This window comes from Macadamia integrifolia, chromosome 11, assembly GCF_013358625.1.
Source record: "Macadamia integrifolia cultivar HAES 741 chromosome 11, SCU_Mint_v3, whole genome shotgun sequence".
Taxonomy (NCBI): Eukaryota; Viridiplantae; Streptophyta; class Magnoliopsida; order Proteales; family Proteaceae; genus Macadamia; species Macadamia integrifolia.
In genome coordinates, this window is record NC_056567.1 from 23,651,074 (window position 1) to 23,672,878 (window position 21,805).

The window sequence follows — 21,805 nt, forward strand, 5'->3', positions numbered from 1 at the left end:
ACCCATTGAAATGATCCATGTCCCTCTTATTTGATACTTTGTCCCATGCTCCCATTGGTGTCGCTTGTTAGATTATTACACATGGGTGGTGTGCCTATCCCTCTCCATGTTTATTTTAATCTATTAGATCTAGGAAAATTGTCCCTTCTATAAACCATATAATACACATGTTTTTTGCCTTGCCCTTTTTCTGTTACATTTCGTAGTTTTATCATATGATTCCATCTATAGGTGCTTCCCTTTCGCTTTCGCTTTTGCTTTTTGCTTTCTGATTTTTTTTTTCCACTTGCAATATGGAAACAAAAGTACACTATAACATATGATTTTTTTTAATATTTGTTTTTGGTATTTTGTATCCCAAATTTAATTCCAATGATTTTTACCATAAAAAAAAAAATAGTTCAAATGATTTAGTTGGGCTTCGTCAAACCCTATGGTTCTGCCAATTCATCCAAGATTCTAATTTTTGGCTCGACACTAATTTATGGATTACTTATAGAAAATTGCCATATAACAAAAAAGTGCCTAATAGGCACATGAATCTACCGTTGATTAATTATATAATAGAAAATGTTGTTCTTTCTAAGGTCGGTGAAAAATTGTACCTTTACTGTTTTTATCCTTTTAGTAAATGGGCGAGTTTATCTAAGGGCATGATCAATGGATTCGGCTCTTCTTTTGAGTGATGATTGCCCAGGTCTTGCCTTTAATTACCGGACGATCGCCACATGTCTAGATGATGATCCAACAATTCTTCGTGCCTCTCTTAAAGCATTGGATCATCGCCTGGATGTGTGGCATTCGCCCAAATAGTTATGGACCAACTTAGGCGATTAACAGTAAGGAGAGGAGCCGGATCCACGATGAATGGGGGGGGGGAATCCATTCATCTCGGCCCATCATGACCACGTACAATAGGAGAGAAGAGGTGGGGATTGATAGGGTCACATTTGGACTATCCCATCATTTAATCACCAGTAAAAGAAAATTTTGTTTTTTAATAAACATATAAATATTTTTTAATAAGGGTAAATCCTATCATTTCATTTCATGTGCATATTTGAAAAATGTGTAATTTTTAGTAATAACTTAATGACAAATTATTTTAATTGAAAACCTTTTTTAACTCTAAGTAACTTTTGATAATAACACAAAGGACAGTCAAAAGAATGTTACAATTTCTCACTTCACCACTTCGGTGATAACAAGATGCATTGATTAAGTGGGGCATTGGAAACAGACATTCAACCAAACACTTCCTAACATATTTAAAAGGGGATATTGTCACGCAACTGCATGGGTCTACATAAACCACATCTGGAGTATGCGTATCTATGGACCCTGTAATTGGCTCTAGGGGAAAAAAAATATGATTCCACTAGCGCTCTCATATATCTATCTCTCTCTCTCTCCTCCCTTTGTGAAAAGACATTTCTAACTTTTGTTTTAGGAGGAAAGAGATTGACACAATGAGGCTGGTTTAGGCTGCACTTCTAGATGGTGAGCCATTTTCCTTGATTTGATCTGCCACTTGAAAGTTGACCAAAAAAAAGATATACCACTTTAGAGGGTTTTTGCACTAATTAGTAATTATATCACGTCTTATGTTAATTCTATGCTCCATGAAAGGGTATAATTAGAAGACCTGAAGCTATCTAGATAGGGTACCCTAGTACATTAGTACCTTTGTGTGTATCTATTCTATTCTCAAATGAAATGACTTCATTTCCCTCTTATGCACAATGCATCATGTCTGTATCTCATTATTGATGCACTCCTCCTATACCACTTGCTCAAAGAATTTTTTTCTTCTAGAAAAACAAAATAATGGCGAAAGGTTATATATATGACCGTGAAATAAAATGATTTATTTGTCACATGATACTAATACATGATGAGTGATTATGAATAAGGACAAGATAAGAATTTCATTAGTACAATTTTAATTTAATAATAAAAGAGTGATAAAAATTATAAAATAAAAAATGTTAATTTTTATATGATTTTAAAATTTTAATCATATTTTTCTTATAGAATTTGATTTGAACCCACCTTTTTCTTACTTAATTTAGGTTTGATGATCCGTGGGATCCCATATGGCATTGACATAACAGTCATAACTCATGTCTCACGTAATACTTTTCATTAGATATAGTGACCCCGAGATGTAAAAAGAATGAGATTGCTAGGCATGCTAGCTAGTGATTCTAATTAAGGATGTAAATAGATAGTTAAAAATCTGAGTTTGATTCACATCCTTATTTATGTAGAGGTATTTATATTCTTTAAGAGGATACTCAAATCCAAATATGAAAAATTATGAACATAATCTATTCATTTGAATAGATATCCAACTAATGATACCAAATTAAATCGCTAATGATCACGAGCGTTCTCGAAGTTTTGACAAGTTTAGAGAATGAGGATAAAAGCTAAGACAACTCATAGACATGGATAGAGACGAGAATCAGAATTAGTCTCCACCAACACCGATACAATATCGATTTGGATCGCTCACTATCAAGTTAGATCAGTCAGTTTTATCCCTATTTTTCATTTAAAAAATGGGTTTTTTAGAATTTACCCTTGATCCGATACCAATACCAATATGATATGTCAGATGACTCTGATCCATCCAATCCGATACTGATGCTTAGAATCCTAATAGTGGATGAATTGAATCCATTAGGAAAAGAAGGTCCGAATTACATAAATCAAAGATATAGATAGACCGTTGAAAATCTATATTCAATTCACACATGTATCTATATCTGATCAGAGGATATCCAAAAACAATACATCTATATTGGACTTGTTTACATATTTAATCTAGAGGAAATGTTTCCTATGAGGAAATGCATATCATACACTTATACGAGGAAGCATTTATGGAAGTCTTCTTCCCTTTTATGAGCGCAAAGTAGTCATTTCATCCCCTATTTATCAGGGCGCAGGGGCCACACTGCCCCCTTAGAAGGGAAATTCCCTTAATTCTAATCAGACAGTCTTGCATGATGGGCATAGGTTACCTAAGATCCATAAAAAGTCATATTAAAAAAAAAAAAAAAAAAAAAAAAAAAAAAACGTAATGCGGTATATGGAGGAACGGACAGCTCATCAAAAGAAGACAGCTTTGTTTTTCATGCTCAAATTGCTCTCAAAAAAAAAAAAAAAAAAAAAAAAAAATTGCCCTCTCTCATTAAAAAGTGCCACAAGAGAGAAGGAGAAAGAGTGTGTGTGTGGGTGAAGTGGACCCCACACGAGACCCATACAAAGGTAGACCCCACTCGGTATAGTTTCCATTTTCCAGAGATGTTTATCCGCTGGCCGTGTATAAATAAAGGAATAGATATAGAGAGAGAGGCGTCGGTGGCTCTGAAGGAGAAGAGGAGGCCGCGTTTTTCAACCTATTCCCTCTCTCTGTCTCTCTCTCTCTCTCGCTAGTCTCTCCGGCACCGCTTACCAGCCAATCTCTCCAATCCCAATCCTAATCCTAGTCGTCGTTGTTGATTTTAATTATAACTCTTTTCTCTCGGAAATCGGAGGATCAGTCCTGAGTTTTCGGGGTTTTTGGTTCGAAATTTCTATCAATCCTTTCCTTTATAACGAAGCAACCGGATTCGCCATTGGAGAATTGAACGTGATCTTCAATTTTGCAGAGCTGTTTACCCAGATTTTGGTATGTATCGGTATTTGATTCCTTCATTAATCTATATTCTTTTATGCAATTTCTTTTGTTTCGGATTCAAATAGTAATGTTATCTTGCTTCATGTTTCTTTTTCTTCTTCTTCCTCTTCCCCTCCCCTTTCCCTCTTATCCTGTTTCTTGATGAATGACATGGGACATTTTTTTTATTGGGTTTCTCTCGTGAATTCCCCCCATTTTCATCTGCTGTTTCAAGCGGGTAATCCTTGTTTGATAATCGATTTTATGGTTTTGATTGCAATTAGATGCAAGCAATTACTTGGAAGGGCTCGGTAATGAGGATTCTGCGACCAAAATGCATTTTTTTGGGCGAATTCCTTATCAAATTCTCTCTTTCCGTTTTTTTTTCCGCCCCGTGTGTGTGCGTTTCAAAACTTCCATCATGACTGTTTCCCTTGTTAGTATAGAATCAGTTTGAGGGAATCAGATCAGTTGTACTTTCTGTTCAACCAAAAGTTCTTATTAAACCTTGAGTAAACCCTGAAACTTATATGAACTTTCCCATTCAGTCTGTCTCTCTTCGTGGGAACTCTCTCCTTCTTTCCATCTCTCTTCGATTTATGAAAGCATCGTGCTCGTGGATCTGTTTTGTTTTTGGTTTTCCTAATTTATTGAGATCTTAGCGATTATATATCCATTGCTTTCCAAAGAGCTAGAGTAGAAAAAACCGTCTTGAATATCAGAATACTGTTTCTGCTTTGTTTAATTTTTAATGGGTTTTCCGGCCTTGATGCAGCGAGGAAAGTGGTTCCATCTGTTGTTTCTTCCCTGCGTCGTCTGAATTATTTTCAGGTCAATTACTCTTCTCGCGCTTCAAAGCGTTCCAGCCTGGAAAGAAAGATGCTTCGGTTCTGTGTACTTTAGTCCGCTTTACGTGTCTAAGAATAATTCTAGCGCTGCTCAAATGCCGCCCTTCTATCTGGCTTTGACGTTTTGCAATTCAACGTTCTCAACCCAAATATCAAAAGCAGTAAATTGCAATACTTTCCCATCTGTCCTCTTTTCTACACAACTGAGTACTGAAGCTTTCACCCCTTTTTTTTTTTTTTTTTTAATGGTGGGTGGTTCCTGATTGCACTATGGACGTCCATCTGCTATTATTTTACTGGGTAATCTTCCTAGAGGAATTCCCTTCTTTTGTGCCTTCTCTTGGGGAGTGGGGACATAGGGCTATATGAGGTTTTTTAAAGGCAAACATCATTGCCTTACCTTTTCTATTTACTTGTTCTTGGCGGTATCATGCTCTCTCTCTCCCTCTCTCCCTCTCTCCCTCTCTTCCCCTTTTCGCCTTGGGATTCTTGACCAAAAAAATTAAATAAAAAAAAGTTGGAAAGAAAAACTGTTATTGGCTGATCTGAAACCTGTGTGTTAGAATTCAATGAGCAAAAAAAATTCTTAAATCCATGCCCATAGTATGTGTACATGCATACACTCCTGAAAATTTTATTTTATCTGATAATCAATTTTGAGAATATCCATAACAAAATGGTTAGTTCTGTCCATTGGTCCATTTTAATTACAAGTGTTAAAAGTTTTCTATGGGCTCAGCATGCATTGTTACTTTTTTTAACAAAGGTTTCATATATTTGTTTCATTCTTACTTTTTTATACTAACATGGTCAATTAATTCAAAATATTTTAAATTGGGCGTTCAGTAAAACCAAAACTCTATAATTCAATTTCTGAAAGTTTTAATTCTTATTATCTGGGTATGTTGGTTTGTGCTTCATTGTCTGCTAATATCTAACCTCATTATTAAGTGTGTATGCTTTATGCAATGACTCACTCTTTAAAGCTAGAATTTGTACAGGAGGGCGATGTGGTTGGAAAGAATGCTTTTTTTTTTAGTAGGTGGAAAGAATGCTGATAACTACTTTGAAAATGTTACTTCATTGGTATAAAATCTAAAAGTATGAAGAAAACATTCATATGGCTACATGACAATTTGTTTTGTGGAGGAGCCCTTAGACCCTGCAACTCTCTGCAATTAGCAGCTTTTGCTAGATGCCATAGTATTTAGATCCATGTCATCAGCACTTTGAACTTGTAAGGGATTCTTTCTGAATACCAGATGTGTGAATATTTCTCTTTGTAAATCATTATCTTGAAAGAAGTTTGAAACCTACACAACCCTGTACTAGATAAGCAGGAGACTTTCCTCTGTTTTAGTCCTAATAAGTGGTGGTTCTACAGCTTGTTATGACTTCATGTCTAGTTTCAACCATATCTGGTCGAAAATTTTGGCATATTGTTTGAATATTGTTATTTGACATCAACTGGACTTGGGATACACTGCCACAAAACTTGTACTTCATTGTGGTACCATTGGGAAACTAAGAACCTGCCTCCGTTCTCTTCCTTTTGTTCATCATTCTCTTTCATCCTTCCTTTCCTCCCCCTTATATGAAGGGTTGATGGTGACATATCCAATCACTTTTGCCTGTTGCTTATTCCTTTTCCAGATGTTAGGCTGCTGTTTTTAGAATGTAATATTCTCTATGGTTCCATTGTGGTTCCCCAAATGCCTCTCACCTTCATGTGAATGTTAGTTTGATACATGGAGGACCAATCTACCAGTTTTCAATAGCTTGCCTGGTTTTCAATTTCTGAAGTTCAGAGTCTCAGACCAGATGGGTGATACTGACTGGTCATCCTTCCTTTTACTTTTTGTCCTCCTCTGTACTGACTGAGTTGTGTATCTGTGTGGGCATTAAAATAATAGAGAATTACTGTGGGAACTAAGCGTGGTAGGGAATGTGAATTCATTGGCATGGATGAACCATGATTTCATTTAATTTTTTATTCCCCTTATCTTCCTCATCCTTTATGTTAGGTTATGTAGTCAGGCCTACTACATATGATTTTTCAGTATCATATTTGTTGTGCAATGTGCTGGTAGGTTTAACTTAATTCTCATAATTCTTCTGTTATAGGATTCTAACCTTGCTGCCTCTCTTTTCTTGTTCATGAACAGTTGTTTTAAACTAGTAGCCAAGAAAAAGGTGGGTTATGGCCATTGAACAATACTTCCAAGAGGCAGTTGCACAACATGAGATGGGTGATGATGACACACAACTGCGGAAGTGGAAATCAGGCTCTGATGCTGCTACTGCCTCAGGCGATAATACTGGCTGCTTTGATTGCAACATCTGTCTAGACCATGCACAAAATCCTGTCGTGACACTCTGTGGCCACCTTTTCTGTTGGCCATGCATTTACAAGTGGGTTCACTTCCAGAGTGCCTCCACCGAACAGCATCAATGTTGCCCTGTATGCAAGGCTGATGTCTCCCTCACAACACTGGTCCCCCTTTATGGTCGTGGCCACCCGCCAAAAGAAGCAGAATCTGAAGGCAAAGGCTCCCAAATTGGCCTTGACATACCACAAAGGCCTTCTCCATGTGGGGTTCATGCACTGATAAGCACTACATCGACTTCATCAAGTTCTGGTAGGCAGCCTCATCGTAATCCTTACCAGTCCCAGCCACATGTCCATCAGCATCAACATCAGCAATACAGGAACTATGCAACAACATCAACCCCATTAATGCATCTTTCTGCTAATGTTTATCATCCAATTGTTGGTATGCTTGGGGAGATGATCTATGCAAGGGTGTTTGGGAACTCACAGACAAACTTATATGCATATCCAAATTCATACAACCTCATGGGGAGTAGTAATCCAAGGTTGAGAAGGCAAGAGAAGCAGGCAGAAAAGTCTCTCAACAGGATTTCAATTTTCCTCTTCTGTTGCCTTGTCTTGTGCCTTCTCTTGTTCTGACTGTGGCAGTGGCAATGCTTGTCTTCTCCCTTCACCCTCTGTATACTTGTAAAAAAAATTATGGATAGTGTCAACAAGACATTGGTAGAACAGAGATATATAATTATGAGAGGTTAGAGATTAGAAGAATTAATTTGCATTTACTTGTTGGTATATATTTGAGCAGATTCAAGATTAGAAGAATAAATTTGGATTTACTTGTTGGTATATATTTGAGCAGATTCAATTACAAAGTCAAAATTCAAAAAACAAGTTAAAGAGTAACTGGTTTGAAAATTGTATCTATATTTGTTATTAATAGAAACTCTAGATATAGTGATACACCTAGGGGTGTAAGTTTAACCCTGATGATCCAAACCTGTCCTAACCTGCCTCTTAGCCCGAACCCCGTCTAACCCGACCATGATGGCCAACCCGACCCAACCTTGTATGGGGTTGGGCCAGGCCTGGGTTGAGGTATAGAAAACCCACCCAGCCCTACCCTAACCCATCCTGAGTCTAACTCTGATTATTATTATTGTGCTTTGTAGAATGTAGGTCTCTCCTAGCCAAGGGAGCTTCTTGTTATTGTCATTGAGTTTCTTCTGTAACAAAAATATGATAGAGAACACTATAGCCAAAAGAGAGAGCATAAAGCTAAAGGACAAACTCATCTCTACAGCCATGAAATAAGGAATCAGGAGAAGTGGAGGCTTGCAATACTTGAGTTTCTTGATCCTTATAAATTGGAAATTAAGCATTATTATAGATCAAGACGAAATTCTAATAGTGAATGATTGGATTATGTCTTAATATATTGACTTTTGATAGAGGGGATTAAAAAAGGGTCACATGGAAAAATAGGGGCACATGAAATTTCCTTGAAAGAATGATAAAATATCACGTTTAGTATAGTTTAATAGAGGGTTTCAATTCATTTTAGGAATTGAAATTGAAATTGAATGATACTTAATAATCAGAATGAGATTCCACTAAGAAGACCAGCTAGGGTCAACCCGACTCAACCCAGCCCAACCCTGAGCCCTGTAGGGTTGGGCCTAAGCATGAACCCGGCAAGGTTGGGTTAGGGGTTAGGGGTTAGGGTTTTAAGAAACCCGGCCCTGTTTCACTCCTACGCCCATGTATTGGAACTGAGTGGTTCTGAGATTGCTTTTTAGTGTAAAATGTAAGAGAAGATGACAATCAATGGAATCATGGAGGCTTATCTTGAAACAAGAAAATTTTTTGATAGATCATTTTCAAATTTAGTGGCGCACTTGGTCTTATGGTAAAGGTATGAGTGTTGCGATCTGGTGGTTAAGCGAAACAGTCTCTCGACCTTCTTGGTGTAAAACTATGTCGTTTTTGCCCCCGGACCTCGCACATGTGAGAGCCTTGTGCACAAGGTATGCCATTTTTAGATGATTTTTTTTTTTTTTTTAATCCTTAACTTAAAATAAATCTTAAGAATAAGACAGTGGCAATCTAAGATTACAGTTCTCATTTAATCATTTAGGTTACATCAAAGATGCACCCAAACTATAAAATATAACTTGTAGATAAGGAGTGAGTTTCTGCAATGATCCTGCAGCCTCTTGTCTTTCCACTAGAAAGCTGCTGGATATGTCATGGAGTGCCAGAAACATTCTGTTGTGGGGAACTATGAATCTGCAATTCTTTGTCTTTTGGTTACAAGATATCTGCAACTTGACACTATAAAATATGAATACGCAACTTTTTTTGTCTTTTGGGTTATAAGGATTATTGCAACTTGACAATATAAAATTATCTTACCATAAGAAAATGAAAAATCTGCAACCTTAAATCATGAAAAAGGATAGCCAAGCAAACAAAATCCTTGGACCACTTGAGAGTTGAGACTCTTGACTTCTTAAGATTTCTATCTAATCCCTGTAACTTTCCAAGCTCCATGCCAAATTAGAGGCAACATCAAGATACCCACTTGAAGATGAGAAGCTGAAACATCTAGGATTTAAGGCCCCTTGAAGGATCCCTTCCCCTTAAAAGGTCCAAACTTCAATCAAATTAAATGGAGCTAGCTCAAGTTGACAGATGAAACCAATTAACAACTTATAGATAAGCCAGCTGCATTGGCATTCCAACCTTTGACTAGACTATGTTACCCACTAAGGATTGAAAGCCCACCTGCCATATCCCAAACTGTCCTACACCTAAGATGGTTATGGGAGAGGGCAGTGATTACTTCATCATTGCAAGTGCCGGTTAGACCAGCTAGATAAGGGACTTGGCTGGTTGTAGCCAGGACTTTACCTTGGATTGCTCATTGATGGGTGTGGGGATATACTGGTTCCATGCCACAACTAAAGGTCACTTAAGAGTACATTTTCTTGGTTAGAGATTCGGAAACCAAAAACATTTAAGTTGGGTGCCTCATTTGAAATCATCCTTACTCCCAACTACTTATTCAAGCCGATTCAAAGTCCTAATAATTCAAAATTTTCCCTTTTGGCTTTGCCTTTTAGGTGGGAGGTGAACCATACCTTTCCTTTCCATCATCTATATAGCTGGGATCACAATCTTTAATAGGTTTTTTTTCTTTTTGTTGTTAATGGCGAGAATCCAAGCCGAAGGCTTGACTAATCCCAATGGCCCATACTGACCCCACAACCGTATGGAGTGGATCAAATCAGGATTGAATGAGAACCACTTAACTTTCACCGAAAGTAATGAAGAACACTAAATACCTCAATGTGAGTAGCACCAAGGGGATAAGAGAAGTCGAACTCAAAACCAAACGCTTTCTGAGGTGAAAATCCCTTACATCATGACCCCATATGTAGTGATAAGTTATACATAGTTAGGGCCCATGGAGGACAGGCTCTCTACACTCCTTTGTGTCCAACCCTCCAAAGGGCCTGAGGATTTGTTTTCACATGTGGGCTGGGCCGAGTTGTTGGGTTAGTTTTGTTTCACCAGTCCACTCTCTCTCTCTCTCTCTCCAAGTCTCCAAGGGGTCTGAGAGTTTGTTTTCACATGTGGGCTAGGCCTTGTTGTTGGGTGTTTTTTGTTTCACCAGTCTCTCTTTATCTCTCTCTCTCTCTCTCTCTCTCTCTCTCTCTATTGAGTGCAAGTAAAGACAATAAGAGTAAAGACTGGTGGCCCGATTCAACCATCACTTTGATATTTTTTGATACATGATGCCGTAATGAATTGCCATCTAAATCTGGTTGTACTTCAAGTGAAACCTTGACTCCCATTCCATAAGTGAGTGATTTAACTATTACCTGCTGTTGTACTAGTTTCTCAAACAATCTATTTACTGGGGTCATTTATTACAAAAGTCCTTATTGATGTTGGGACCCATGGGGTAGCTGCTTTGTTCTACCCCTATATGTAAAGGTGTAAATTTTGGCCTGATAATACAAATCCGCCCTACCCTCCCTGAGCCTAAATGGGACTTGGGTTAAGTTTTATAACTCTAAAGGTGGATTAGGGTTGAAAAACACCAACCCTGGGTCGAGGTTGTGTCGGACCTAGGTTAAAGCCTAGGCTGACCCAACTGTGACTTTTAACCCTGATTATATAAAATGCTTAATATATATATATATATATATATTGCTTTTACTTCATTAGTCGTATTATAACATAAGTTATAATATAATACATTATAAATATAATATATTATGATGTCACATCCATACATCGTTCACATTTTTTATTTAAGAAACTCTATACAAGCATATAATAAAGTATAAACCCATCACCTACTTTTGATTTTAAAAATCGTTTGAAATGATGTCTCCTTTGGCATAAAATGTATGATAAAAAAAAAAAAAAGACACATGTAAGAACCTGACCTAACCCGACCTGCCCTGAGAGTAGGTTAGGGTTGATTTTTTCTAGCCTTTGGGAGGGTTGGGCCAGACTCAAGCCCAATTAAAGAGAAGCAAGGTTGAGCTTATGTTTTAAGAAACTCGGCCGTGCTTCACCCTTATTTAGATGTATGCCTTTCCACCCTAGACAAAATAATTATCTACTTAGGATGCCAAAGCAATAGAGATTTTTTTTTTTTTCCATGGGAAAAACAAGAGTAGATTTTATTTTTCAGTGGGAAAAGCAATAGTAGATCACATCAATGGAAAAATGGAGTCAGCCTAACCTTGGAAATTATTGGAGATGCTGCATGAAAAAGTACAAAAATATGCTTTTGATTTCCTAGGAAAAACTAGAGAACAAGGCCTTCTCAACTATTAAAAACAGGCTTGATGAAGAACTTTTTTGGGTAGAAAAATCTTTATTAACTAAAAACACAATACACTTAGGCCCGTTTGTTTAGAGGGGAGTTGAGGGTGTTTGGAAGGAAGTTGGGGGTGGGATTGTATGATGAGAAGTTACTTTAGCTTTCCACCCCACTTTGTTTGGTTGGGTGGGAGGAGAGGGTGGGAGAGTGAGGAGAGAGAGATGGTCTTTGTACAAACTGAGATTCCTCCGCGCCTTGAAACCAAAACGCAAACGAGAAGAAGTACCCCAGAAAGAACCCATCCAAGAAAGAGCTTAATCGAGACGACCATCGCCGTCTGAGATCCTCAGATCTCCCTCTCTATCTCTCTGTGCGTCTCCATCGTCTCTCATGAGGTAGGTGGGGGTGGCATAATCAAGAAAGGCGAAGATCAAGATTCAAGAAAGATGTCGCATACCTGCTCTCACTGCGGCAACAATGGTCACAAATCGCGCACCTCCGCACAGACCACCGATGGAGGTGGTGGGTTCATGCTGTTTGGTGTAAGAGTTACGGAAGGTTCAATCTCCAACTCGATGCGTAAGGTTGTGAGCATGAACAATCTCTCCCAGTTTGAGCAACCTCACAACCCAAACGCCGATGTCGCTTCCGGTTACGCTTCCGACGATGTCGTCCACACCTCTAAAACCCCCTTTAGAAACCCCATTTTTTCCCGATGATCTTCGCCTCTGAAACCCCTTTTTCCAAGGATGGCGAGCCCTAGCGCAGGAGGTTTGGAAGCTATTGAGAACAGGCAGACGTGAAGACTGATGCTATTGAGAAGGAAAATAGGGCTCATGTTGAGGAAAACGGTGTACAGCTGTAGGAAGAAGACGAAGGTGAGCAAGGTCGAACATTTCCGCCGGCAGGACTTTGGAGGAGGGTGGGGTGATGGCCACATCAGCCGACAAGGAGAAACTTCATTTCCCAATGTTGCTTGGGCACTTTCCTACCCCATCCATCCAAACGGTATACTTTTTCATTAGAATGGTAAAATCCATACAATAATCCCACCCGTAACTTCTTAACCCATCAAAACCCTCCTAAACAAACGGCCCCTTACAGAGTTTAAATCAGTAATAGAGCTCATATGTCAAGGGGTGGAGCTTGAGAGCCTATTGGATTGTCTAAGAATGTACTAAATACAAATCAAAGAAAAAAAATAATGCAAGATACATGAGTAATGTCTAATACAAATGTGTATCTAGCACACCAGGCCTCCTTCATTACAGGTTCTAGGAAGGATTATAATGTACATAATCTTAACCTTGCTTCGTAGTTGTTTCTCGACTCAAACTCATGATCACTTGGTCACAATGGAACAATCTTACCATTGCAACAAGGTCCGTCCTCGTCCAATACAAACAAGAATAAGTCGATCTTTTAATTTGCACAACCGTGTCACCACTTGTTTGCTACAACAAGCATTTGATTTTCAGCAATTTGGCATGGCAAAGTCCTTGGAATAGGGTAGAAATCTCCTAAACCTGTTCACCTCCTTGCAACAAATTAATCGTCATAAGCTCCACCAATGCAGCTATGACTATTAGAAGAAGGGTGATATTTAAAATTTTAACATGAAATTATTGATTTGCCCATCATATTAACTATCTACTAATTAAAGAAGCAGCTATTTGAAAATTTCTATTTTATTTGATTTCTATTTCACTGAAATAAGGTATAATAATCAGAGTAAACAATTTCAGAAATAGAAATCAACCCATAAATTGAAATAGAAACCACACTAAATTAAGCCTTTGCAGCTCAGATATTACAGAAAATACAATCATGCTCTTGAGGTACTGCTCTCTGCTTCTTGTTTCCATTGTTATTATCTCTATTTCCTTATTTTATCTCTCAATTAAGAATAGGTTCAGGGTTTAGTTATGCTTGCTTTGCGATGGATGCAACAATTCATAACACTCAAGAAGCTAACTCTCCATTAAAAAGATCAAACAAAAGGCCACTACACCCTGTCCACCCTATCCAACCCACACTTTTTTTTTTTTCTTTTGCAATACGGGTTGCCAGGCCTTCGACCTAACTAATCCCACAGGTCCATACTAACCCCACAACTACATGGATCATGTCATATTGGGGTTGAATAAGAACACTTCAACTTTCATTGAAAGCAACGAAGAACACTAAACACCTTGTGTAAGTGACCCCCAAGGAGATAAGAGGAGTCGAACTCAGAATCAAACGAAGGTCCCTTGCCAACTTAGCTAACCCCTTGGGGTTTATCCAACCCACACACAATACACTTGTGCCATACTGAAATTTGGGTAAAACATCATAAGAACTAACATTATCTTGTATGAATTAACAATTATATTGGATTTTAGAAATATTATTACCTATATGTACTATTATTAGCTAAACATAGAGGATCAATCAGCTTTGTCTTGAGCTCAGGAGTTTCTTGGTTTCCTCATCTTCATCTATCCCATCAGCCTTCATGCCATTCAAAAGCCCATCCACTTCTATTCCTTCTCTGAGATATGCCTTGAGCAATGCAAGATACATTACTCTGTCACTGGGGACTATAGCCTTTAACAAGCCAACAAAAGTTTCAACATCTTCCACCTTGCCTTCATCACCTAGCCAACCCAATATACTAGTGATTAGCTTAGGTTTTGGTCTCCATCCTTCATTCCCCACATATGCTGACAGAGCCTTCTTCATGTACTCTGCGGCCTTCAACATCTTCTCCTTATCAATTTATCCTGCTGCCAATATCGACCAATTGTTCGGTTTTGGAGTCTTCCCACTCTTAACTATGTCTTCAAGCAATGCCTCAGCCTCTTCAACCAAACCTCTCACACTGAACCCAATTAGAACAGTGTTTGGCACACGGAAATCATATGGTTGCCACACAACTCCCACTCCTTCAGCAAAGATTTGGCTTCTTCCAGCTCCCCAAGCTTTACCAGTGCATCCAACATCACCATATAATCTTTGTTACAACAAGGACTATGAGCATCATCTCTTTTGAGCTCCCAAAATCTCAGAACCTTAGTTTTATTTCCAATACTCGAATAAAGTGAGATCAAGTCAGTGTAGCCAACATCATATTTCCTTTTAGACTAAGCTTACAGACTCTTATCTAGCTTCTCTTCCAATTTCTTCAAGGCATCTTTAGCCTTGTCGGTAAGACCTGCTTTCGAGTAGTATTTGGCAAGCACAAAATATGTTGGTGTACGATGTCTTGTATTCCATCACAATTTAACCCAGAGAGTTCTGGTGCAGCATCTCGACAGGCAGGACGGCAGTCCCACTAGCCAATTAACAGACCATGGGGGTTGAAGAGGGGCAAGGGGTGTAGGGGGCGCAACCCCGTTCGAATTTTTTATTTGAGGGCAATTATGTACTTTCTGGATTAGGGTTTTTCACTATATATTTGTAGCGAGGGTTTCTTTTTCTGTAATGCAAGCAATACTAAGAGGTGTGAGGACGAGCGCTGTAACCCTATTCTCCATTGATAATGAAGTAGGATTTCATCTCACCGGAGACGTAGGCAACTTTGTTGAACCTCGTAAAATCTGTATGCATTGTTTGTTCTATTTTTCCATTATCTTTTGCATCGTTTTAGGATTGCGTTTCTATAGAATATGTCTTACAGTCCATTTCAATGTTCTTTTGGCTCCCCATTTCTTCTACAAGTTTCTCCATTCCATTGATATCAGATCTCATTCCATATGAGATGATGCAGGTCTTTCATCTCAGCCAGTACATTAGGGACCTTCTCATACTGTCCAAGATCTAGATAGGATCTCTCAAAATTCTATACATAACCGATCTGATGATGATGGCGAATGCATTGCTGGTACGGGTAAAAGTTTCAGGGAATACACGATTGGATAGAGGAGGAAGCGTTGAGCTCAATCGGCTAATCGAAATGGAGAAGCGGCTAGGGAACATTGGCAATACTTCCTCCAAGCACTTGAAGAAGGAAGAAGCGAATAATAAAATGTCAAAAAGAAGAAATGAATGAACGGTTTTGGTTTTGGGTAGTGGGAGGAAGGAGTAGGGTTTATTAATTAGGGTTTTAAGGGCTGGATTTTTTCTTATTTATTTATTTTTTGAAAAAAAAGGAAGAAAATCTTCTACACTCCAATCACCTGATCGCACAGGTGAGCATCCAACATTTATCTCAATTCCTGGGATTACATGGGTGAGAAGGGTATATTTAAAAGCTAAAGGGACAAGTGATGGATGCTCACCCATAGAACCAAGTGTTCGTACGAACAACAGATCCAATCTCAGATAATAGCAGCTCCTAGTGTTCGGGTCAATACAATAACCACTCCAAACACAATCTACTTTGACCAATTTTTATGAAATTTGTAGAATTTGCAATTTTGTGTATAACTTTTAACTTGGTTGGGGATGATTCAAACTCATTGCTAAATATTGAATTGTGCCTGATTTGATATGATACGGTCAATAAGATATCAATACTTGAAACCATAAGTTGATGTGCTCTATTAAACTAGGTGGTCTTTGTTGTTGTCTCTTTTTTTTTCTCTGGTAAGGAGAGACTTGTTTACATCCTAGCCATGGAGTATATTTTTTGTGAAATTTTCATCATATCCCCGTTGTTTAATATGTTTAATGTACCTATTATTCCTTTGTTTCTTGTTTAATCAAATTTGGAAATCATCTAATATAATTATTATTTATTTGTTTATTTATTTTTTACTTTTTCAACCCCTTACCGTTACATCCCAATAATTGTCAAAGAGGCTTGATATATGCCGAAAAACAAAACTTCATGTTGAGATCTCCTAATATCTCATACCAGTGAAAGATTTTATATGAAGATAGCATTACAGATGAAATTATTTTTGAACAATTTGATTTTATTATAGAATTTGAGAATTGTCATTGCTCTTATATTCTTGGACTAAATTTGGTGATATTGTGTCTAAAACCAAGGAAATCTGTGCAAAAATTCCAAGCAACTGGAACATTATGCAATAGAAATCCCCTAAAGCAGTTGGTCTCTATGGGCAATGGAATCTGTCGTGCTCTATTATTTTACCCGAATATATTACATTGACTAGATCTCTTATTCCATTCCAGAGATCAATGATTCTGATTTCTTAACTACCCTGGATTAATGATATGCCATGGTCTCCATTTAAACCGGAGATGCACAGACGAGAAATCGAACCTAGAACCATGCGTCTATCCACACAATCTCCAATTCGCCCTAATCGTCTGCGCAACCCATGGATGGGTTTGTGGCATTATTACTTTCTCAACAAAATTGTTATTTGACAGCACCTTCATTACTTTAATTTCAATTGCAGTCTCTTTCGAAGATATTCGGCTTCTTCCATATCCACTTTTCCTTTCACCATTGGGTCTTAAGTTATGCAAGAATATTTCAGTAAATGTCTTTCAATGCTTTATTTCTTAGCTTAGTTCTCCCTGCCTTATTAGATCTTTTAAGCTTAATATTCTCTGCTCGGAAAAAACAGTTTTATTAGTATGAGTGTTATTCTTCACGAATGAAGCTTACGTCCTTCAGCTTCTGGACCTTTTCTCCTCGAACTTCTCCGTGATCACAGGGTGCAACTTTCATTGGGATTGCTTCACTGGCTTTGCATCTTCCCTGACATGTTGATGATGGATCATGACCTCAATCCACCTTGTAATGGCTTGATAACTCTTCTCATTTGAAGACCTGCAGCTCTTGCATTAAAAACTAGCAAAACCTCAATCCTATGTCACAAAATTAAAGACATAAAAGAAAAATCTAGAAAATTGTGTAAGGTAAGAGGATTTCTATTAAAAGGGCAAAATAAGGGTCAAATCTGATCTTATATATAAAAGTCAGATTTGTTAAGAATGAGAACTATAATATAATATGAAAAATGAAATTTATTTAATGGGTAAAATGAACAGAAAAAAATTGATGGAAGACAACCTGTGTGGGGAGGAGAGAACCAACTTTGGTGACTGCAACATCCTTTGGTAACAAACCAGAAGAAATCAAATCTTTCACATATTTTAAGAGAAATTAAAGACAGAAACATTCCTAACATTACTAAATATGAGTCTTAGACAAGGGTGCACCCAGTGCACGAGGCTCCCACCACTGCAGGATCTGAGGAGGGGCATATGTAGGCAGACAGCAGACTTAACCCTCACTTTTTGTTCAGAGACAGTTTCCTTGTTCGAACCTGCGACAACCAGGTTGCAATAGAGCAACCCTACCATTGCGCAAAGCCCTGCCCTCTAAATAGGACTCTTAGACAGCTAAGATTAATTTGCTAAACAATTCTTAAACTTGGAGTCTTGTTATGAGGACCACCAACAACATACTAATAAAATACTAACAGGAACTCAGATCTTTGTTTTTTTTTTGATAAATAACTGATTTTATAAAGAAAGAAAGCATCAAATATATATACTTAAAGAGAGTGTCCCAAAGAGCATAACCATAAGAGAACAAAAAACTACAATAAGAATGGAATAAGGCCCCAAATACGATCATACAACTAATCAACAAAACCCAAACTTGGCTAACCCATAAGCAGACCTCATCATCTCCATGATAAAAAGTCATTACCAGCTGAAACAAGAGATCAAGCTCACCTAACTAGATGCAAGTATCTCTATGTGCACCTTTGTTAGAAGATAACCATTTAATAACCAAGGCTGAATCTCCCTTGGTGATCAAATCATACCATCCATGGGACAGGGAATCTCCAGGCCTTCAATAATCGTGTTCAATTCGGCATTTAACGAATCACAAGTAGCCTTGGAAGCGCTTATGCTGCATTTTTGGCCCCTAAACACCTCTAAAATACCTACAGGTCCCGGGTCATCCAAAATGCTACCATCAATCAGACAAACTCAGGCCTGTCAAAAGCAAAACGTCAGAATAAAATTTGTTGGCATGTCAGCACAATTACATTTGATGCACCAGAAGAAATGTAGTCCAAAAAATGACTTGGTGAACTTCACTGTGACGATTTTTCAATAGAATGGCCATAGTTTCAAACAATTTGTCTGTTCTATCAAAGGTTAATTGGTGACCATGATAGCAGTGGCATCACAATCATTGGTCAATTGAACTCTAAAATAGCTCATATCATACTTCCAGTTGCAGCTTTCCAACCTCATTTCGGGGATTCTCTGCCTTCCCTTTCACCAATAGCATCCTTTAGGATCTGATTAAGAGTGTCAGATTCCAGTTTTCCATCTTCAAGATATTTCTGCAACTCATCACAAGCGTTGGAGGGTAAGGTACCTTGGGTCCTAAGTAACCTAATGAACTCCTCAGCCCCTTCTGTATCTTGTTGCCCTTTCAAGTATTCCAGGCAAGCAGCCAAAGTGGAACAATTTGGCTTCCACCCTGGTCTGCTAGCCAAGATTGCCTTTCCCATTGTCCCCACTGCTTTTGCCATCTGATTATCCTCAACATATGCAGTAGCCAAACGGTCCCATGTACTTGGATAAGGCTTCTTCCCCCTCTCAGCAGCCTTGTTTATAAATGCTTCAGCCTTCTCCCAAAGACCCCTCTTGCAATAAGCAGCCATTAACAAGTTTGGAACACGGAAATCGTATGAAGTGCCACCAGATTCCCACTCTGCCAAGATCTTCTCGGCACCCTCAATGTCATCCAACTTCAATAGAGAACTAATCATGCACATATATGTAGAGTTGTAGACCTTTTCTAATGTTTTGTGCTGATTCCAGATTCGGTACAGTTCTTCTTTCTTCCCTGTGCCAGCATACAGTGTGAGGAAGAAATCAACTGCAACCCTCCTTTTTCTACCAGTGACCAGCTCCTCCGATTTCTTCAGCATTTCTAATGCCTTATCTATTAACCCAACTTTGATGTACCCACCTGCAGCAACAGCGTAAGCATTCCAATCCACAATGACCCGAGGATCTGTTTCCATCCTCTCTAGAATCTTCTCCATTCCTTCAATATCAAAAGTAGCTATACTTGCACTTAGCCGAATGCTGAACGTGTACTTGTCCGGAGCAATGCCCTTTCCTTCCATTTCTTGAAATAGGATATCTAGCTTTTCATGCTGTCCCAATTGAGAGTATAGGTTCATCAATACATTGTAAGTTACCGATGACATTGCAAACCCTAAATCCCTCATCTTCTGCATGTGCGCCTCCGCTTTCTCCAGAGATTTATGATGGGTGTAGCAGTTGAGAAGAGCACCATATGTCGAGAGGACTCTTAAATGTTTTGGAGTGTTATTAAAATACTCTTCCGCTTGTTCTAGGCCGTGAACTTTTGCAATCAAATCCAGCCTAACAGAAATGTCAGCTGGGGATAGGTCAAAGTACCTACGATCACTCATCCACTGAGATACCTAAAAAATGAACCAGAAACAAAGTTAAGGTGATAAAAAGATATGAGGAGATTCTTAGTTTCTTATTGCACCTGGTTGAATTGAGCACATAAAAGTAGCCGCAAGATAATCTTTTACCATATATCTTCACCTCACATGTTGAATAATTATCACACAAAATAGTATGTCCAATGAGAAAGTATCCAGGAATTACCCCCAATAGCAGGAATGTGGAGTCAACACAAATTTGGCTGCAGGATTTTGTATGAAGAATAAATTATTTCTATAGACTCTTAAAGTGAGAAATAAATGTGAAAACCTACGAGAACGGTGGCCTTCGTTACACTAGCATATTAATACTTCATTTAATTCCCAAAAAGAAAGAAGCATAGAGCTATTAATTAATAATTCCATAATTTGATCATCTTATACCAGGAACGTGGGTTGCTCTGGAAGGGAACAGAGGAATGCATCAGCCACAAAGCCAAAAAATGTAGTAACAGGGGAATTAGTTATGGTGACTGATCTACTATGTATAGCTAATTATAGTTCTAAAATCAAATATAACATTTAATCCAGACAAGATAATGTTAGTTCTTATGATGTTTTACCCAATTTTAAGGCAAGGCGGAGTGGTTAGAAGACCCCAAAACGAAATGAATTCATAACTAAGCTATAATTGAAGCCAACCTCTATTAGCCAAAATCCAACACCAGATCATTTATTTATAACCATCTCCAACCTCGTTAGTATAACTTTATGGATCTTTTTAATGGAAGCAAGCATAAATTAACCCTAAATCTACGACTGATTGAGAAAGAAAGTGGGGAAATAGATATAATGATAATGGAAACAAGAAGCAGAGAGAAATACCTCAAGAGCATGATTGTATCGTCTGTAATCTCTGAGCTGCTTAACTATCGATTGAAGTTCTCTTTTGCTGACAGTTCTTCCTTCTTCAATCCACTGATTAAGCACTGGCGCTATTGGAACATTAGGATCACCCACTGGAGAAATCCTCCTGTACAGACTCTCCCCTGAAGTCGCCCTTGAAGTAGAGGGTATAACGGGTTTTACGGCTTCCGCGGCTTCCGTTGAGTAGAATAAGATCCTAATAGCCCTGTGATAACCAGGCTGTGAGTAGAAATTGTACATTCTCGAGCAGACACTATTCATCTGACCTTCTCTGTGTTGTGCGGAGCAGAGACTAGAGAGAGAGAGAGAGAGATTTTGGGTTGATCGTATTGTTGCAGAGAATAAAAATGAAGAAGATGATGATTTTAGGGTTTAGGGCTTTAAGCTATAAATGGGCTTTTGTAAAGGCCCAGTATCTGTTGGGTTCAAAGTTAACCCATCTACTCAGTCTTAATTCTTAAAACTTAAGAGTGTTTGACCATTAAACCCTAATTTCATTATTAAATGGGCTTTCCTTTCCCTTGCTTTTGTTGCCCTTGTGGGGGCATTAATCATCAATCTCCTGTTTGTTTCTTGCAAGAAAACAAGGATAACAAGAAAGATAAAATAGGAGCTCCCTCTATTTCCTATGTTTCAGTAGTGGTTCAAGAACTATGCAATCTTACCCCTAGAATGTCAAGAGACTGTTTCGATCGCTTGATCACCGGGTTGTAATATTCATACCTTACCGTTGGACCAAGCACACCTTCCCTTTCTCTTTTTTTTTTTTTCATGTAAATCTATTGCTGATAAACCCAACCTCACCAAAAGCACCACCACTATAACTCATAGTGAAAC

General features: G+C 38.3%; 2 protein-coding genes and 1 pseudogene across 3 annotated transcripts; 1 reads left to right on the top strand and 2 right to left on the bottom strand.

Annotated features, from left to right (window-relative positions):
• The first annotated feature begins 3,371 nt into the window (after positions 1 to 3,371).
• On the top strand, positions 3,372 to 7,693 carry LOC122094110 (E3 ubiquitin-protein ligase RMA1H1-like). 2 transcript variants are annotated; one of them, XM_042664787.1, is made up of 2 exons: positions 3,372 to 3,679; positions 6,681 to 7,693. In XM_042664787.1, the coding sequence occupies exon 2, from the start codon at positions 6,716 to 6,718 to the stop codon at positions 7,484 to 7,486; it is 771 nt and encodes a 256-aa protein (XP_042520721.1). In that variant the 5' UTR covers positions 3,372 to 3,679; positions 6,681 to 6,715; the 3' UTR covers positions 7,487 to 7,693. The 2 variants fall into 2 exon arrangements, with proteins under 2 accessions (XP_042520721.1, XP_042520722.1); XM_042664788.1 differs by lacking the exon at positions 3,372 to 3,679 and adding an exon at positions 3,716 to 4,815.
• Positions 7,694 to 14,120: 6,427 nt separating this feature from the next.
• LOC122093002 lies at positions 14,121 to 17,954 on the bottom strand (annotated as a pseudogene).
• Positions 17,955 to 18,114: 160 nt separating this feature from the next.
• Positions 18,115 to 21,327, bottom strand: LOC122093203 (pentatricopeptide repeat-containing protein At2g20710, mitochondrial-like). The gene is made up of 2 exons (XM_042663486.1): positions 20,927 to 21,327; positions 18,115 to 20,074 (listed from the first exon to the last, which is right to left on the bottom strand). The coding sequence occupies exons 1-2, from the start codon at positions 21,227 to 21,229 to the stop codon at positions 18,860 to 18,862; spliced, it is 1,518 nt and encodes a 505-aa protein (XP_042519420.1). The 5' UTR covers positions 21,230 to 21,327; the 3' UTR covers positions 18,115 to 18,859.
• Between the last annotated feature and the right edge of the window lie 478 nt (positions 21,328 to 21,805).